At 39.3% G+C, this 17611-nt stretch overlaps 1 protein-coding gene across 3 annotated transcripts in view; it reads left to right on the top strand.

Moving 5' to 3' along the window:
* ARHGAP6 (Rho GTPase activating protein 6) overlaps positions 1 to 17611 on the top strand; it is a 529030-nt gene that overhangs the window by 498189 nt on the left and 13230 nt on the right. For all 3 annotated transcript variants that reach the window (XM_055377029.2, XM_019019623.4, XM_055377031.2), the window contains exon 10: positions 11788 to 11885. In XM_055377029.2, the coding sequence (XP_055233004.1) occupies positions 11788 to 11885 (98 nt within the window). The remainder of the gene's footprint in view (positions 1 to 11787; positions 11886 to 17611) is intronic.

Genomic DNA, 17611 nt, shown 5'->3' with positions numbered 1-17611 from the left:
ATACTCATTAAGCATCAATTCTAGCTTTAGAAATGGGAAAAACAACACGATGATGTAATTCTCAGGGTGGTGACCAGAATCATTTGATACGTGAAAGTATTGTGCAAACTGTAGCAGTTTATGCAAGTGTTAATTAGTAATTATATTAGTTAGGTAACACGTGCTGCCTCAAATCTCAGTACTTTAACACAAACATAAATATCAGTCTGACATAAAGTTTAATCAGGTGTTAGGTGGACAGCCTTCCAGGTGGTGATTTAGGAATCCCAGCTCCTTGTATTTTGAGGCTCTGACATTTTTTAGAGTTTTACGGGCAACCCCAGAAAGGTCATCCATCTTGTCCACTCAAATCTCATTGGCCAGAACTTATGCACAAGCCACACTTAACTTCAAGCGAGGCTTGAAAATGTATCCTGGTTGGATCCCCAGGAGGAAGAGCAAATGAAAAGTTCACTGAGGTAGAATGGCATCTTGCTCCTGTTTGTGTATCTGAAGCACTGTCCCTGGGTTGCACCTGCTAAGCTCTCAAAAAATGTTGAATTAATAATTGACTCTATATAAAATTTACACGTCAGCCTAAATCCTCATAATTAACTACATATTTGGATGAATCAAATGTCTGAACTTTTCAACATTATCATCAAGTTTAAGTCACATATCATCTTGCCAAGTAGTCTTGGCATTACTTCATGTTCTCTGGATTTTTTTTAACAAAATAATACTTCTCACCAAAGTTACTTAATTCTATTATCTAAGCAAAGTTCTCCTTTATATGAAACCACATATCATCGAGCATTTCTTTTCAACTCAGATACCAACAAAACTTTTCCTGGCTTCTTTGAAAATACAGCTGCCATTTTAATTGTGCCATCCCTCTTCTTTCCATTTCCTGCCACCTGAATTACTAAGAACAGTATAAAAACATCAGTATTCTACCTTTTCCAGCTTTTCCCAAATCTGATCTTTGTTTGCCATTCTCTGTAGGGATTGATGTCGGCATTCTCTCATATTTTTGGTCTCCAGTTATAGTCTTTACTTCTCATAGAGGCCTTTCCTGGCCACCTTGTCTAAAACGCACCTCCACCCTCCATCGCACACACACACATCATCACTCCCTATTTCCTTTCCCTACTTTTTCCCCTTAGCACTCACCACTGTTAACATTGGGTCTTACAAATTTCTCGTTTATGTTCCCCACTCCCTAGAAATGTAAACTACATGACAGGATGATTTTTTTGGTCCATTTCTATCTATAGTACTTTCTTTACTGCATTACCCCTGTGCCTGGGACATGGTAGGAACACAATAAATATTGGTTGAATTAATGAATGACTCAATGGTTGTTCTGTGACATATGATTTCCATATTACCAAGCCTTACTCCTTATACGTATGAAAAGATTTGGGCATGGAGAAATTAAGGATACCTTTCTTGGAGTAAGTTAACCATTAATATAATCATTCTTGACCTCTTTAGAAGGATTCTGGTAATCACATATTCAGAAAAATAACAGTGGAGTGGGAGGAAGAGGGAGACAAATATCTCAAGTCTTGGTCTATGAAAAGAAACTGACTCTGGAACCAGAAAATTTACTATCGTCCTGTCCCTGTTATATATTGGCTACATGACCTCATCTTCTTTTTCTTTAGTTATCAAATACTAGATTTGAATGAATGATAGCCAAGATCCCTTCTAGTTGTAAAATCTGCATGGTTCTATGCCCTAGCACTGACTTCCCTTCCTTCCTTTTTATAAAGCACAGAAGAAAATTAATCTCATCACATTTTAGATTCTCTTGGCATACTTGGCAGTTGAGAAACTAGTCGGCTGTACCAAGGCTGGTGGTTGGTCAGCAAAGCTGATCTGCATGGGTGGACAAAAATGTAATCTTGTATGTCGCTATGTTGTTTTGTTTTGTTTGGCTTTTTAAAGAAGCTTTCAGAATTATTATAATTCCAAACGAAGGATGAAGCTAGTCAGGGCCTGATGGTTAAAAGTAGTTAGTAATTGTGCAGTTTCACAGTCCTTGGGTTTAAGAGCTCGGAAAGGGAGGTGTCACTTCTATTAGCATTAGAAAGGAAGACTTGTTAGGAAAGGTAGCTGTGAGCTTGTCCTGGAAGGCAGAACAGACCTGGAGGCAGTGATTCCATAAAATAACTGGTGGAAGGGATATAGAAGCTCACAGAGGCCTGGCAGGGACCCAAAATTTGTTCTGGGTGTTCTAACATCCTTCATTTCCTGATGCTGAGACTGCCTCTCCCAAGTGGCCACTCTCTGAGTTAATGGGAAAGAGCAGAAAAGAACCTGGCTTCGTCCTATAATACAGAAGAGGAACCTAGATGCAGAGGTTGACACACAATTTAAGAGTCTGGCTAGGACAGTCTTTTGCATTGGTTGTTTGCTTTTGGAAATCCTTGAGCTGGAAATAGATCATAATAGCAGATATCATGACCACAGATATCAAAATACGAAGGCAGTAGATTATAATGGTGGTTCTCAAACTTGAGTGTGCAGCAGAGTTGCAAGGAAACTTAGACATTCAGATTCCTAGGATGCACTCCAGAGAATCAGATTGAGTAGCACTGGGATGGGGCCCAGAAATAATCTGCACTTTCTAGTGAAGACCTCCACAGAGTTCTGGTAGTTTCCTAACCACACCTTTGGAAACCATATCTTGGGAAACACTGGTATGGTAGAAAGACCATGTGCATTGGAATGAGCTACCAAAATTCAAATCCCTGCTCAGCCACTTATTTGCTGTGTAATCTTGGGCCCCCACAGTTAACTTCCCTAGCCAAAAGATGAAACAACGTGACCTAATTTACAGGACTGTTATAAGAATTAGAAATGACATTTTAAGGCACCTAGAACAGAATTAACATATATTAGGCATTAAAAAAAGATTTCTGCTATTATTACATTAAAGTGATAAGGTGCCTGCTCTATCAAAGCATGTTTGGGTGTTTTCTTGGAAATCAAGCCCACTCTGCCCACTGTGTATAATGCTGTGACCTGATCCCACACATATATACTCCTAGGCCCTTACTCTGCTCTTTTTATTCCATAGCATTTATTACCTTTTAACCCACTATATAATTTACTTATTTTTATGCTTATTGAAACCTAACAGAATACAAACCTTATAAAGGCAGAGATTTTTGTTTGTTCTGTTCACTGACATTCATACCACCTAGAAAGTATATGGCAAAAGATGGGTGCTCAGTAATTATTTGTTGAATAAATATTGCAATTCTGTATTACTAGAACAAAATGTATTTTTGTTTCGATTTTGTCCAGTGTCCATACTGCTTATATTCCCTTACCTTTAAATCATGACCCTCCACTTCTGATATCAACACCTGTTGTTGAAAAACTGGCTAACATAAAATGATACTCTGTGGGAGCACTGGAAATCAAGGATAAGAATCATGAATATCTACACAAAGTCATTGGTATTATCCTAACCAGAAAGTTCTCACTGACTAAGTCATTGATACATGAATTGTTCTGAAAGTTGTTACTTCTGTAACTAATATTGGGAATTCCAGAGAAAACTCATCATTGCTCTTGGGATTAGTAAGAACTTCAGAGCAGAATAGAGAAAACTGTCAGCTTCTTCTAAGGGCTGATATTAAACAATTTTTACTAGGATTTCTTTTTAGGAGAGGGGCAAGAAAGAGAAGACACCACCCTTGTAAGCTGATGAAAAGTCCGGAGTGCAGTGGAGACGTGGGAAAGCCAGTGTGTTCCCACCCCACTGAGTTGTCAGCCTGAACTGGGGACCAGCTTAGTGCACGTGGGAAATTTCAAATGAGCACTACTGGGAGCAAGGGTCAGAGGCTGTGATGAGGATTCCAAGCCAGAAGCCAAGCTTTGCTTTGTGTTCTCTTCATTCCCTGATGAAAATCACATTTTCTTAAAGCTACTTTGCACACCAAGTCAAAGAGTCAAGCATTCATCCAGGTCATCAAGCAAGAAACCACCCCTCCCAGTATATCCACATAATTATATATGATTTCCATTTCCTTTTCTACATATCACAAATACCACTGTCTACGTGCCAGGGTTGGGCTACTCATTACGTACATTATTGGCTTGTTTAAATCTCACTACCATTTCATGAGGAGTAAGCCAAGTTTGTTTGCCCAAGTGATGCAGTGACTAAATGAATTATTTCTACAGCATGATGCCTCTTCACACAAAAGAAGAGGCATTTTGATGTGGTATCTCAGATATGGAGTCCATTTGTGGGGAAAGAACAAGAAAATATGTTTTAGCCAATCTGAAAATGAGGAATGAAGACCTTTAACAGCAGTAATACTGCTGGACTAATCATAGCACCCCTGATGTTCAGGCCAGCAGATGGCTTTCAGAGCCAGCAAGTGTTCCTGCTATAGTCTGCTCACTTGGCCCTGTCTGTAAAGACAGAACATGTGTACTGTTTGTGTCCCACAAAGGTGGAAGGAAGCAGAAGCAAATTATGCCTGAACCTTTTCCACTCCCTTTAACCTGTTGCCATGGAGCAAAGACTGCTGATTTCTTTCATCTTTGCTTGAGTTATCCTCCAACATCGTTCCATGAGCCCTGGACTCTTCCACTGTATTTGTTCACTAATGTACCTGAATTGCCAAAACATGCTGCCTGACATGTATCAAGCACTTGAGAAATATTTGCCGAATTTAATGCATCTTGACCCTCCCGTGCACCCAGACCCCTTAAATTATTAAACCACCTGTCACAACAGAGCCACGCCAAAGGTTCTAAGCTGGGCTTGTCCTTGTTTGAGCTTTTGCTCCCATAAACAGCCAAAGTGATTTCTTTTAGTGTGTTTGTTAACTACAAAATGCCATCATGATTTCCAGTGATATTTACTTTTGCTGGGTTTTAAATGCTAAAGCATCCTTCTTTGTCAAGTGCAAAGTGGTGGATTGGTGTGGAACATCCAGTGACAAGTGCATTAGGGCTGGGTCCTGGGAATAGCTCTTCAAAAAGCCCTTAATGGTTTATTGTGGTGACTTAGTAAATGGAGAAAACTCATACCACTTTTCTCTCTCAGTGGTTTATGGAATAAACTACCTCATAGCAATTATACCCCAGGCAATAATTCAAGGTTTCATTTTTAATTTGATCGGGTAGATTTTAATTGTGACAGTTTTATTCTTTCATATGTGCAGTGTTTACATTTTTTTCTCTGAAGCAGGAGGGTCCAAAGTTCTTTTGATTTTTGGAATAGCATTATGCTTTGAAGGAACTCATTAAAATCTAAGGAGTTGAGTCTCCAGATAAACACAACCATAAATGGTACCCTTAGAAAATATCTAGAATTGTTACATGGTTGACTAAAGCCCAGTAGAGATTTTGATGTGAAACAATGAATTGTAAATGAAGAATCACTTTGGGCTGGGTTTTGTTTCTTCTTTTTAACATGCAGAATTGCTTGATTTTTTAAAAAATGTAATATGTCTCTCACTACCCTTCTCCTTAGTTCCCATTTTGCTATATACAAAAATCCCAGAAGCAGAAAATGAAAATGTTGTTTAATTATTGAGCTATCTTTTTCAAAAAGTTTTGAAGTTTTTGTATTGATAAGAAAAATAGCTTAAGAACTTAGAAAAATTCTGATGATAATCAGTTGGGAAAGAAAATGTATTTTCCCACTCTAGAAATGAATAGCAAGAAGACTGTGCTGCAGCATGACATAGGTACCACTGATAAGTAGAGAGAAACATCTAGACAAGGGCAACATAACACATGCAGACCATAATCCTGGGTGATTTTAGATTATTATTATTTTTAGCCATTTCAGCAACATTCACTGCACATCCACTGGGTAGAAATCACCACCCTAGCTTGTATTCTGAAAGAGCATAAAATTGAGCAAGTGAGTGTGTAAGTGAATGACGGGGTGAGGGTCATAGAAGTGCAGGTAAGAGCTTCCAGAGAGGAAAGAGTAGGAAGGCAAAGTTAGAGGAGGAAAATGAGACATCATTTAGGAAACATTTGACTGGCAAGGAGAACAATAATCAACTGCAAATGGCTTTCCACATCAGCATTTATTATGTGACACAGTAAATATAGGGGGGGCACAGTTTCAGTAGCTGGGTAGCACTTTGCTCTCTCTCTGCTCTGCCATCTTCAGCTGCAAAATGGCTACAGTTGATAACAGCATCTCTTCCAGCCATCATTGCATCAATTAATGAAGAGATGATGTTTCTTTTCATGTACCCATTTTCAATAGGGAAGATAACCTTTTCCAGAAGCTCCTACATGCCCCCCTTCAGGTACCAGCATGTGCATACGTGATCTTGCCCTAGCTTTGAGGGAGGCTAGCTGACAGAAAACTACAAATTTCTGAGCCTGTTTCAGTTCTGGGTAAACAAATCAGATAATCCCTGCCTTCAGGAAACTTACCTTCTAATGACTTGAATGGTGGGAAGATTCAAGGTCTAGCCAAAGGAACTGGAAGGGTGAGGCTACACAGAGTCTGACTTTAAGACCATTGCAGTTGAAGGGCCAAGAGGTCATAGGCTGTAACTCCAGAAATTCAGAGGGGGATTAGAAGCAGAGGCATAGCAAGAGAAAATCCCATAACTGAGTTACCCAAAAGAAGTGTTAAGCAAAAGAGAAGAGAGTGCTTCTTCTCTGAAAGCGAATGGATGACTGTTAATAAAAACTAATAATTGCAGAATAAATATTGTCCATCTCCATGTTATCTGCTTTTATTTTTTCAAGTGTTTAACTTATTTCATCTATTTCTAATAAAACATTTTATTACTAGATCTCTTTGCAATTGGTAATCTATTTTCATTTTTTTAGCGCTTTTGATTCCCGTAACACCCCCCATTAAGTAAAATGAATATGCATATGTTTTCGGATGTGGGAACAGAATCCTAAAGAAGGTGATTGATGTGTCCAAGTTTATATTAATTATAAACAGCAGAGCCAAAACTGGATTTCAGGGGCTGTTGCCTCAGTCAGATTTTTTTTTACAGCATCCTAATTCCTGAAAAGGTATGCTTAAGTCAGTGGTCTACCTAGATATTTGTTTCTTACTTATTTCAAGCTGCTGTTTCCTATCAGTTTATTTACTTGACTTTTATTTCTCCATTAAGTACCTCAATTAATAGAGAAATAAATGTTCATCCAATTTAACTGAGCCAGTAGTTTGAAATTTTTATTAAATGTTAGGAAATGAAATGTGCAGTTATAGCCAAAGATTAGAAGAATTATAGGAAAACAGTACTGGGTGCTGTTGTATGAACATTAAAAAATCAGTTTCAGGCATCATTTCAAATTTTTTACCTCATTTTCCCACTGACTCCAATTTTCTGAATCATTCCTTTATTTTTTAGAATGTGGTTTAATCACATACATTTTGAAGCTGCCTTAAATCACTCTGTAACAAAATGGATTATAAATAAATTAACTAATGAATTATATACAACTGTAGTTAGTTTTGCATAATACATAGGAAAATATTATTTGCCTTCCTGTAATACATGGATCTACAATTTTAAACTATGTCTTTTTTATGCATTTGTAAATAGTGTCTCCAAGCCAAAATGGTACCATGGGCCTTTTAAAAGGAAACTGTAGATAGATTTATAACTGTGACCCTTCCTATTTGCATTTGTTACCAAGTAAGAGTCACATATGCTACATAAAATAGACCTCAGTAATTATGATTGCTCACCTAGTTGAATGAGGAAAACCTCTGAATTGCAGACTAGCTTGACAAAAATTTATGGAAAGTTATTTTTTAAGTAATGATACTTTTGAAACCTATTCTAATAATGCATCCAAGTTGATAATTTATCTTAGACATACTACATACTCTCAAAGAATTAATATTGTCATGCTTGCACCACTCTGAAGGGCTTGCACTCTAATTGTGTATTCTTTAATTAAATCCAAGAATGGATTAGTGCTTGGAGCGAAATTTTTTTTTTTTTTTTGAGACAGAGTCTCGCTCTGTCACCCAGGCTGGAGTGCAGTGGCATGATCTCGGCTCACTGCAAGCTCCGTCTCCCGGATTCACGCCATTCTTCTGCCTCAGCCTCCCAAGTAGCTGGGACTACAGGGGCTCACCACCACATCCGACTAATTATTATTTTTTTTTTTGTATTTTTAGTAGAGACGGGGTTTCACCATGTTAGCCAGGATGGTCTCGATCTCCTGACCTCGTGATCTGCCCACCTCGGCCTCCCAAAGTGCTAGGATTACAGGTGTGAGCCACCGCACCCAGCCATGAAATTTTTTATTACATGTCAAAGCCTAGCAAGTTTTAAATTAAACTAACTGGATGAAAATGCAAGTACTTTTCCTAATTTGTTTATGGAATTTTCTTCTAAAAAAGAGATCGGGACATACATTTTTGTCCTATATTATTTTTTGCTCTGCTGTTCATTAAAAAATATGGGTTCTCTTTCCTCTCATTTTCACCCTTTAGGTGTTACGTTTTTAAAAACTGTTATAATAGCACATGGCTGTTGGGTGATGATCTTTGAAAAAAATACAGTAAAAATGATGTCTTTCTGTTGAATTTATACAGTAAGAGAATAATCTCACCCTTGACCTAAATATCCTGCCCTTTCCCTTCTCCCCATTTTCATTCCCAGGCCACTGCAGCTGGTCACAGGGTTTTAAATACCATCTATATGGGTCTCTTAAATGTCTATGTTCAACCCAGACCTCTCCTATGAACTCTGAATCCTTATTGCCAACTATCTACAAGATATCTCCTTCATTTGGATGTCTCGCAAACCTCTAAACATTATCATATCAAAACGACACTCCAAAACTTGACCCCCAACCTTCTCCTCCTGCAGCTTCTCCAGACCAGTCAACAGCAACTCCATCTTTCTAGTTGCCTAGGCCCCAAGCATTGAGGTCATCCTTTCTTCTCCCTCTCCCTCTCTTCTCTCTCTCTCCATCCAATAAATTAATGCTATTACCTCTATCCTCACTATGTCCATGGTGGAAATATTTCTCATCACCTCACTGTCCTGGTTCAGGACCCATCATCTTATCTGGGTAGATCAGCAGGCCCTCTCTGCTCTCCTTGCTTTATCTCTGGCTCCATGCATTCTACTCTCAACTCAGCAGCCAGAGTGATGCTGCTTCATGTTAGTCATCTGTTCAAAATCTCCAGTGGATCCCCACCCACTGCAAGTAAGAGCAGAAGTCCTTATTATGACCCATAAGACTCCATGACACCTGGTCCTGGCCCTATGACCCCTTCCTACCACCCGCCTCCTTTCCTACTCTCTTCCAGCCTCACAGACCTCCTCATCACTCTTGACTCAAGACCTTTATCACTGGCTTTCTTTTCCTTCCTTCTACCTGGAATGATTTTCTCCAACTCCTTCATCAGTTTGAGTTTTCTGCTAAAATGTCAGCTTCTCTGGGACTGACAATCCTATTTAAAACTGCTTCTTCCCAAGCATTTCTCATTGCCCTTCTTTGCCTTGAGTTTCTCTATGTTTTTCTTGTATGTTTGTTTAATGCCCGTCTTTCCATATTTGTTATCAGCTTCATGAAGGCAAGGATTATTGTCTGTTTGGTTTGTAACTGAATTCCCAGCATCCAATACCTGGCACTCAGGAAGCATTCACTCAACGTTTATGCAATGAATGAAAGGAAGGGAGGGAAGAGAAGACCTGAGGGAGAAGCACAGTGGTGCTGAAGTAGAGCTTGTGTGGAATAACTGCTAGGGGAGAAGATGGGAAAGACAGATTGAGGAGAGCATGCAAGTGGATGGCTTCAGCCATGGGAATAAAAAGAGTTTCCAGTAAATGAGTGTCTTGACCATGGCATTCTGACAACCACATAGAGAAGAAATGTGATGCACATGTTAAGGAAATAGCAGACAAATTTGAAAGCTGTTATATCAAAGGTTCATCAAGTACGTATTTTTCTTTGCAATGCAAAACTCAAACTAGCTTAAGTAATTTGAAGGCTCACATAGCTGAACAATCCACAAGCAAATATGGCTTCAGACATAGCTTGTCCCGGTACTCAGATGATATCAAGACATCCCTTTTATCTCTATTTCTTGGTATTGTTTGCTCAATTGTCAGCACAATCATCAGGCCTCATATGGATACAGGCCCTGTATCCTCTCTTAGAAGTCTCAGGGAAAACCTCCAGGGTTTTCATTGCCTCTGATGGAGTCACATGCCCATTGCTCAGGCAACTATGATGATCTGGGAATGGAATGCTCAATAGACTTTGACTACGATACACACTTCACCCTTGAGCTAAGGCTTGGGTAGCAGTTGGTTTACCAGAGGTAACGTGGGGTATAACTATTATAAGAGGAGGGAAATGGAGACTTTTAATGATGAACAGATGACCACTACAAAGGGCTAATGAGGGCTTGAACTTGGGTCTCTGCAGTTGGAATGGAAAAGGGAGAAAAGAAGTAACACAGATGAAGTCTAGTAGGCCTCCTGGCTCTGAATGGAGAGAGGATGCAGAGAAGCTTTAGTACAATTCTGAGATCTTGAGCTTGCGTGATTAGAAGTTGGCAATGTCATTAATGAAGGTTCACGATAAAGTAGGAGGAACAGATTTGTAAGAGACAGAACACATTTCCTTGCTTTCTCATCCCTGTTTTTATTAATAAAATTGTTTCCAGATTCTCAGAGCTCAAGAACCGTAGAGTTCTGCAAGAGGCAAGAGGCAAATTCTTCCACCAACCACTTATTTTCAGAAGACTTAACCCTGCAGTTTTAAAAAGTCTTCTCTCTGAGCTCATGTGTGAGAGAATGAGACTGAAATTTTATTTTCTCTCAATAGTTTTGCGTTTCCTTTGGTTGAGCTATCAGCTTCTATGGAATAAGAAACCACAAGTCAGAGCTGGGTTCAATCATCTCTTATAGAACATTTCCACACAGATGACTTAGGGTTGTGAGGCCATCTTCTAATGTACTGTGGGTGGATTAGGCTTAGAGAAACATATGATGCTCATCTATAGAACTCTACTGGATGCCTAACAAATTACAAAGTGAGAAACTTTTCATCACTGATGGACCAGGTGCAAGAAAGGAGTAAAGGCAGGCACCGAATAATAAAGTGACATATACAAATGTAGTAGCCAGCAATTTTTTGAGTATTTACCATTGACCAAGTACTGTTTTAAAGTCTCAACATATAATAAGTCATTTAATCACCATAGCAATGCTTCGTGGTGAGTACTGTTGTTATCCCCATTTTACATGTGAGCAAACTGAGATCTAGGAAGATCCTTGTCGATGTATCTTGTCAAGGGTCCCACAGCTAGTGACTGGCGTGGCTAAGATTCACACCCAAGCAATCTGGCTCAAGGGCCTGCCTTCTTAATAAACTGATCATATATTCCAGAACTGCCCAATACAGTCATCATTTCTGCCTGCTGTCTTGGCATAATTATAAATGCGAACTCTAGAAAGTGCCCCCATTGGGCAATAAATTATGGACACTATTTCTCTGAACCATGATATTTTCCTTATTCAAAACCAAGAAAATCTAACCTGAGCAATAAAGGCATCCAAGTGGTTCAGTTGTATCTCCAGGCATATGAGGGGTGACATTTTGGATTGAATATGACTATTGGTAATCATCCAGTTGGTCCTAAGAATTAAAGCAGCTGCATGGGTTGGCGTAGGTTTGGTTTTAACCAGCAAATCATTCTGCTCTCTTGCAACTTTTAGGGCTCTGTTTTATGCTACAGTAAAATTGTCAGTGACCATATCTTGCCTGTTTCTGGAATGGTTTTATTTATGCCTCAACATTTGGCTCCTTCAGGTTCCCCCAGATCTCCAGAACGAAGTGCTGATCAGCCTGTTAGAGACCGATCCTGATGTCGTGGACTATTTACTCAGAAGAAAGGCTTCCCAATCATCGTGAGTATTCCAGTGTTCCATCTTCTAAAGCCTCATTGGAGATTTCTATTTCCATTTCTGAGAAATTGGAAAGGTTTACATAACTACATGCAGGGTGACCTGAAGTGGAATTTTGGCAACTCTTTGGCAATTCTGATCAGTCCATCTAACCAGAAAATGCTTCAGGTCCCATCAATACACTTACCAAATTAGAAACCACATTACAAGATTTTTCTGTTTTATTTTCAGCTTTCTCTAGCCTCTCAGGGTCCTTTTGACTTCATTTACAGGGAAAAAGCACAAATTACTGGCAAGGGACTATAATACACGTCAATGATTCTACTTCTAGAATTCTGATAAGCGTGCGTAGGGGCCCTTAAGGCTGCGCCTGGATGCATCTTGCTTGTGCAGCTTTACCAGTGGGATTAACCCATTATCAAACCACAAGACAGACCTTAGCTGAGGCCTAGGTGCCCATTTGAAATTAGAGGTGTGCACCCTCTTGGCTCTCCCACTTTTCATAGCTAGTATTATTTTGATAAAAATGCACATGGGTTTCTACATGCACTCATGTTTGCAATTAGTAAAATGCAAGCCATGCTGCAGGCTATGGCTTGCTGCCATTTTTGCTCCCAAAGGAGGAGCGCAGAGTTTTTGCATTAGTCAGATTTTATGGTTACTTCCAATCTTTGCTGCAGAGGCAGAGGGTGTGGGGATGCTGAGCATTTGGCATAACCAGTTAAGGGCGTAATATAGCATCATTAACCAGGAGTAGTATCATCACCATGACACCAAACAATAAATTTGTGACAGGAAAAGTTGTTGCTATGCTCTTACAAAATTATCACTTTTGTTATACTTTTAACCTACTAAATTTCAGCAATTCTAAGATACATTTCTCCCATGACCTATGATCTCTGAAATTGAGACTAATCTTATAACCAATGACAAGCTCCTAACGTAATCCCGTACCTGTAATCCCAGCACTTTGGGAGGCCGAGGCGGGCAGATCACCTGAGGTCAGGAGTTCGAGACCAACCTGGCCAACATGGCTAAACCCCCTCCCTACTAAAAATACAAAAATTAGCCAGGCGTAGTGACAGGTGCCTGTAATCCCAGCTACTCGTGAGGCTGAGATGGGAGAATCGCTTGAACTGGGGAGGTGGAAGTTGCAGTGAGCCGAGACTGCACCACTGCACTCCAGCCTGCGTGACAGAGTGAGACTCTGTCTCATAATAATAAATAAATAAACAAACAAATAAATAAAATGATGGCATGTCTTAATTGATGGTGTCTTATAAACAGTAACACATGTTAAGTTATTCCTGTATATTGGTTTTGAACTTGATAAATTAATTTTCACTCATGATTATTGCAGATACTTAAAAAGTTATATTATTTAGAAAAATTTGGTGAAAAGGAATTCCATGTTGTTCAACCTCCTTCTTTCCCAGGTCATTACGTTGATAGCACAGCTAAATTCAGCTTCACTCCATTTCCAGCTTAGCAGGGAAGACCTTTTAATTGGATTATCCTTTCAGATCTACTTTAAAAAATCTGTGTCTGGGCCATTCATTATCAGGCCAAATTCTGATTCAAGTAGGACCAAATTCTGTTGAAAGTAAGGCCTGGATTCAAGCCCCAAGAGCCATGAGTGAATAAAATTATATTCAAATTGTATAGATGAGCTAGTATTTTATGGTCTTGCTTTTCATATCAGAGAATTAGGCTTACATTTAAATTTTTCCTAGATTTCTAACCCTCATCAAGGTATAAGTCCTAATTTATATTAACAAATGGCTTTTCTTTTCAGCAGATCATGCACTACCATAATTTTGATAAACTCATTTATTTCCCTCCCTTGTACAGAAAAGAGACATGCTGGCGTTTCCATTTATGAGCCCCTCATTTAAACTGCACTTATAACATATGGTTGGTACTGTGTGGGAAAGCTACAAAACACACACTTTTGAGGAAAACCACTGATTTTTGCCTGGCCAAATTTCTGCTTTTGTGTGGCATTATTAGATAGATAAATACTATACTTTAAAGAACAGTTGATAGAAGTTATTTTTACATGGTTTTCAAATACACTCTTTGCATATAAATGCCGTGGTAAAAAGCGAACCTTTCTTTCTCTTCTATTAGGAAAAGGAAGAAGCACACATATTAAGCCCATCCCAAGCTGTACAATTATCCAGCCCCTTCTGTTCCCTATCCGTAAGAGTAAGAAGTAGAATTTTAAAGTGTAGGTGAGCAGACCCTAGACCAAGATCTTAGGTGAGTGTCAGGGCTTCCAAGAAAATAGCAAAGACTTGGAACCAACCCAAATGTCCAACAACGATAGACTGGATTAAGAAAATGTGGCACATATACACCATGGAATACTATGCAGCCATAAAAAATGAAGAGTTCATGTCCTTTGTAGGGACATGGATGAAACTGGAAACCATCATTCTCAGCAAACTATCGCAAGGACAAAAAACCAAACACCGCATGTTCTCACTCATAGGTGGGAATTGAATAATGAGAACACATGGACACAGGAAGGGGAACATCACACTCTGGGGTCTGTTGTGGGATGGGGGGAGCGGGGAGGAATAGCATTAGGAGATATACCTAATGCTAAATGACGAGTTAATGGGTGCAGCACACCAACATGGCACATGTATACATATGTAACAAACCTGCACATTGTGCACATGTACCCTAAAACTTAAAGTATAATAACAATAAAATAAAAAGAAGAATGAGCCCATAGGAGCTCTATGTCAGAGACTAGCATTATCAGTGAACAGAAAACACTGGGGGAAGACTTACTTAGGAGAAGAAAGTGTTTGGTTTTTGTTTGTGTTCCTCTAGGTACAGGCCAAGGAACAGCCCAGAAGGCAGAGAATGATGTCATGAAGTAAAAATGCATATGTTAATAAATGAATGTTTACTTTTAGTGGTCTTTTGAGGCTTGAGCTCCAGAGTGCTACCCCTCTAGCTGTAGTTGCCTTTTTTTTTTTTTTTTTTTTTTTTGAGATCGAGTCTCGCTCTGTCACCCAGGCTGGAGTACAGTGGCACAATCTCGGCTCACTGCAATCCCCACTTCCCAGGTTCAAACGATCCTCCTGCCTCAGCCTCCCAAGTAGCTGAGATTACAGGTGCATGCCACCACACCTGGCTAATTTATGTATTTTTAGTAGAGACGGGGTTTCACTATGTTGGCCAGACTGGTCTCGAACTCCTGACCTTGTGATCCATCCGCCTCAGCCTCCCAAAGTAGGTGGTCTTTTTGTGTTTTAAACTCACTCACTCATGTTTCTCAAACTTTACTATGCATGGGTATCACCAGATCTTGTTAAAATGCTCTTTCTGAATCAGTAGGACTCAGGGAGGTAGTCTATGAATCTGAATTTCTAACAAGCTCCCAAGTGATCCTGATACTACTGGTCCATGATCCACACTTTGAGTTTAAAAAGCTTAAAATATCAAAGTATATTCTTGCTTTTAGGAGCTTTCAGACTTGTTGGAGGAGGCCTCCAAGGGTAGAATGCCAAACAATAGGCGCTGGCCCACTGGCTGTCAGACTCACCAGCCCCTTGGAATCACCTGGGAGCTTGAAGAACAACTATGCCTGGGCCACCCCTCAGAGATTCTGGTTCATTTTTATAGGCTGCAATCTGGACATTCGGATTTTTGTTTAAAGTCTCTTGCATGATTTTAATGAGCAACCAGGGTTAAGAACCTCTAGCTTAGATCCACCACGTTGGATATCACAAATTTACTATCACGTGGGAGTCTGAGCTGGGTGATTTTTGACATTAAAAAGGCATCCTTGTGTTGACAAAGGAAGGGAACCAATGCTCCAGACCATGAATCCACTTGGAGTTTGGAGAAGGAAAAGAGGTGTGATTTGAAGTCTCAGAGATAGCTTCTGAGAAGAGGAAGGATTTGCAGTGAACTTTGAAGACTGTGGAGGATATAAACAAGCCTGGATATTTGGGGAGCTTGCACCAGGACCTGGACATAACAGTAAATATGTTGGCTAGCTGGGGTCACAATAAAGAGGCTGGCCAGCAGTGAAGGTAGAAGCCCTTAAATGGCAGGCTGAGGGGTGGTGCTTAAGTCAAGAAGCAGTGACAATAGATTACTGTAAGGCTAAATTATAGTAAATTACAGTACCCTAAACTGCCAGATGGTGCTGGCTGCATTGGCAAGTCAATTATCCATCAGTAACACGTTTGTGTAGTCAGTTATCTGTCAATAACACATGCTTGTGTAGTTTAATAGACTGGTTACCATTTCAGATCCAGAGCCAGATTGCCTACGTTTCAATTCCATTTCTATTGCTATTACATATGCAGTCTATTAGTTAAGAGTTAATATCTGTTAATACATAGATAGATCTCTCTCTCTAGTTTCCTCATCTGTAAACTAGAGATAAAAAGTAGCACCAACTTAAATACAGAATTATGCTCTTAGTATATAGTCTGGTTTATAATAAACATCACCAATTTGCTCATTTACAACTACTTACCAAAGGCTTGGCTATCACTAGATTCTACTTTGGTTTTCATGAGATAGCAACCTTCCAGGCAATATGACACAAGAGAGAACCCATTCACTTTAAGTTATAGCATTGTGTCTAAAAGCAAACACTATATTTGCTTCTAACCCTTTGATATTTTTTTCCTGAAGCTTCTGTTCTCTGCCACCAGTTCACATACCTAAATAAAGCTTTACATTCCTGTGAGGCCAAGTGGAAACTGCACAAGATTTTATTTGGAGGGGAAAAGAAACAAGTTTCAAAAGAGTGTAAAACCAAGAACAAGAAAATATTATAATTTCTGTTTTGAAAGAGCAAACATTTAGTGATATTTGGGAACTTAATGTTTTGTTTTGATTTGGGTTTTTCACTTCTTTATGCAACATCGGTATTGGAGGAGTTAAAGGATAATTCCTCGTTTTTTCTCATGCTTGTCTGCTTAAATATTTGGCTTCAACCAAAATGGGATGCCAGAGGGAGATTAGAAGAGATTTTTATGACTAAGAATGCAAGACCAGGAGTTTGTGACCAGCCTGGTCACCACAGCAAGACCCCATCTCTACTAAAGGAAAATTTAAAAGTTATCTGGGCATGGTGGCTCATGCCTGTACTCCCAGCTACTCGGGAGGATGAGGCAGAAGGATCACCTGAGCCCAGGGTTTTGTGGCTGCAGTGAGCCAAGATTACGCCACTGCACTCCAACCTGGGCAACAGAGTAAGACCTTGTCTCTAGGGGGAAAAAAAAAAAAAAGAAAGCAAGACTTTGATTTTTAAAAATATATACTTGTCAGGTATATTTACTAGCATTATATATGCTCTTTTCTTCAAAGGTACTTAAAATAGTTCCCCTACCCTTTGATTTAAGGATGTGAGGAAATAGGGAATGAGAATGGGAGGTTAATCAAACAGGACAGGATATGTTGAATGTGAATATTTGCAACAAAACAAAGGAATCACAGTAGGACTGGGACTTAGTGAGAGGCAAGTGAGACGCTTGCCTAGACACAGAATTTAAGGGAATGCCAGAAAACTCAGTCAGCAAAATTGATTATATTGCAATGTAATATTTTTTAAAAATCCAAGCTAATGCCAAAAATGTTTGATAAAGAAAATATCAAAATTTTAAAAAGACTAGCCACGCTTAGTCATAGAACCTGAAACAAAAGGTAAAATATGTGCTGCTGCCTTAAATGGAAGCAACTCATAAGTCATA

This window comes from Gorilla gorilla, chromosome X (assembly GCF_029281585.2).
Source record: "Gorilla gorilla gorilla isolate KB3781 chromosome X, NHGRI_mGorGor1-v2.1_pri, whole genome shotgun sequence".
NCBI lineage: Eukaryota > Metazoa > Chordata > Mammalia > Primates > Hominidae > Gorilla > Gorilla gorilla.
The sequence above is the reverse complement of the archived record's forward strand: the minus strand, read 5'-3'. Positions and strand labels throughout refer to the sequence as shown.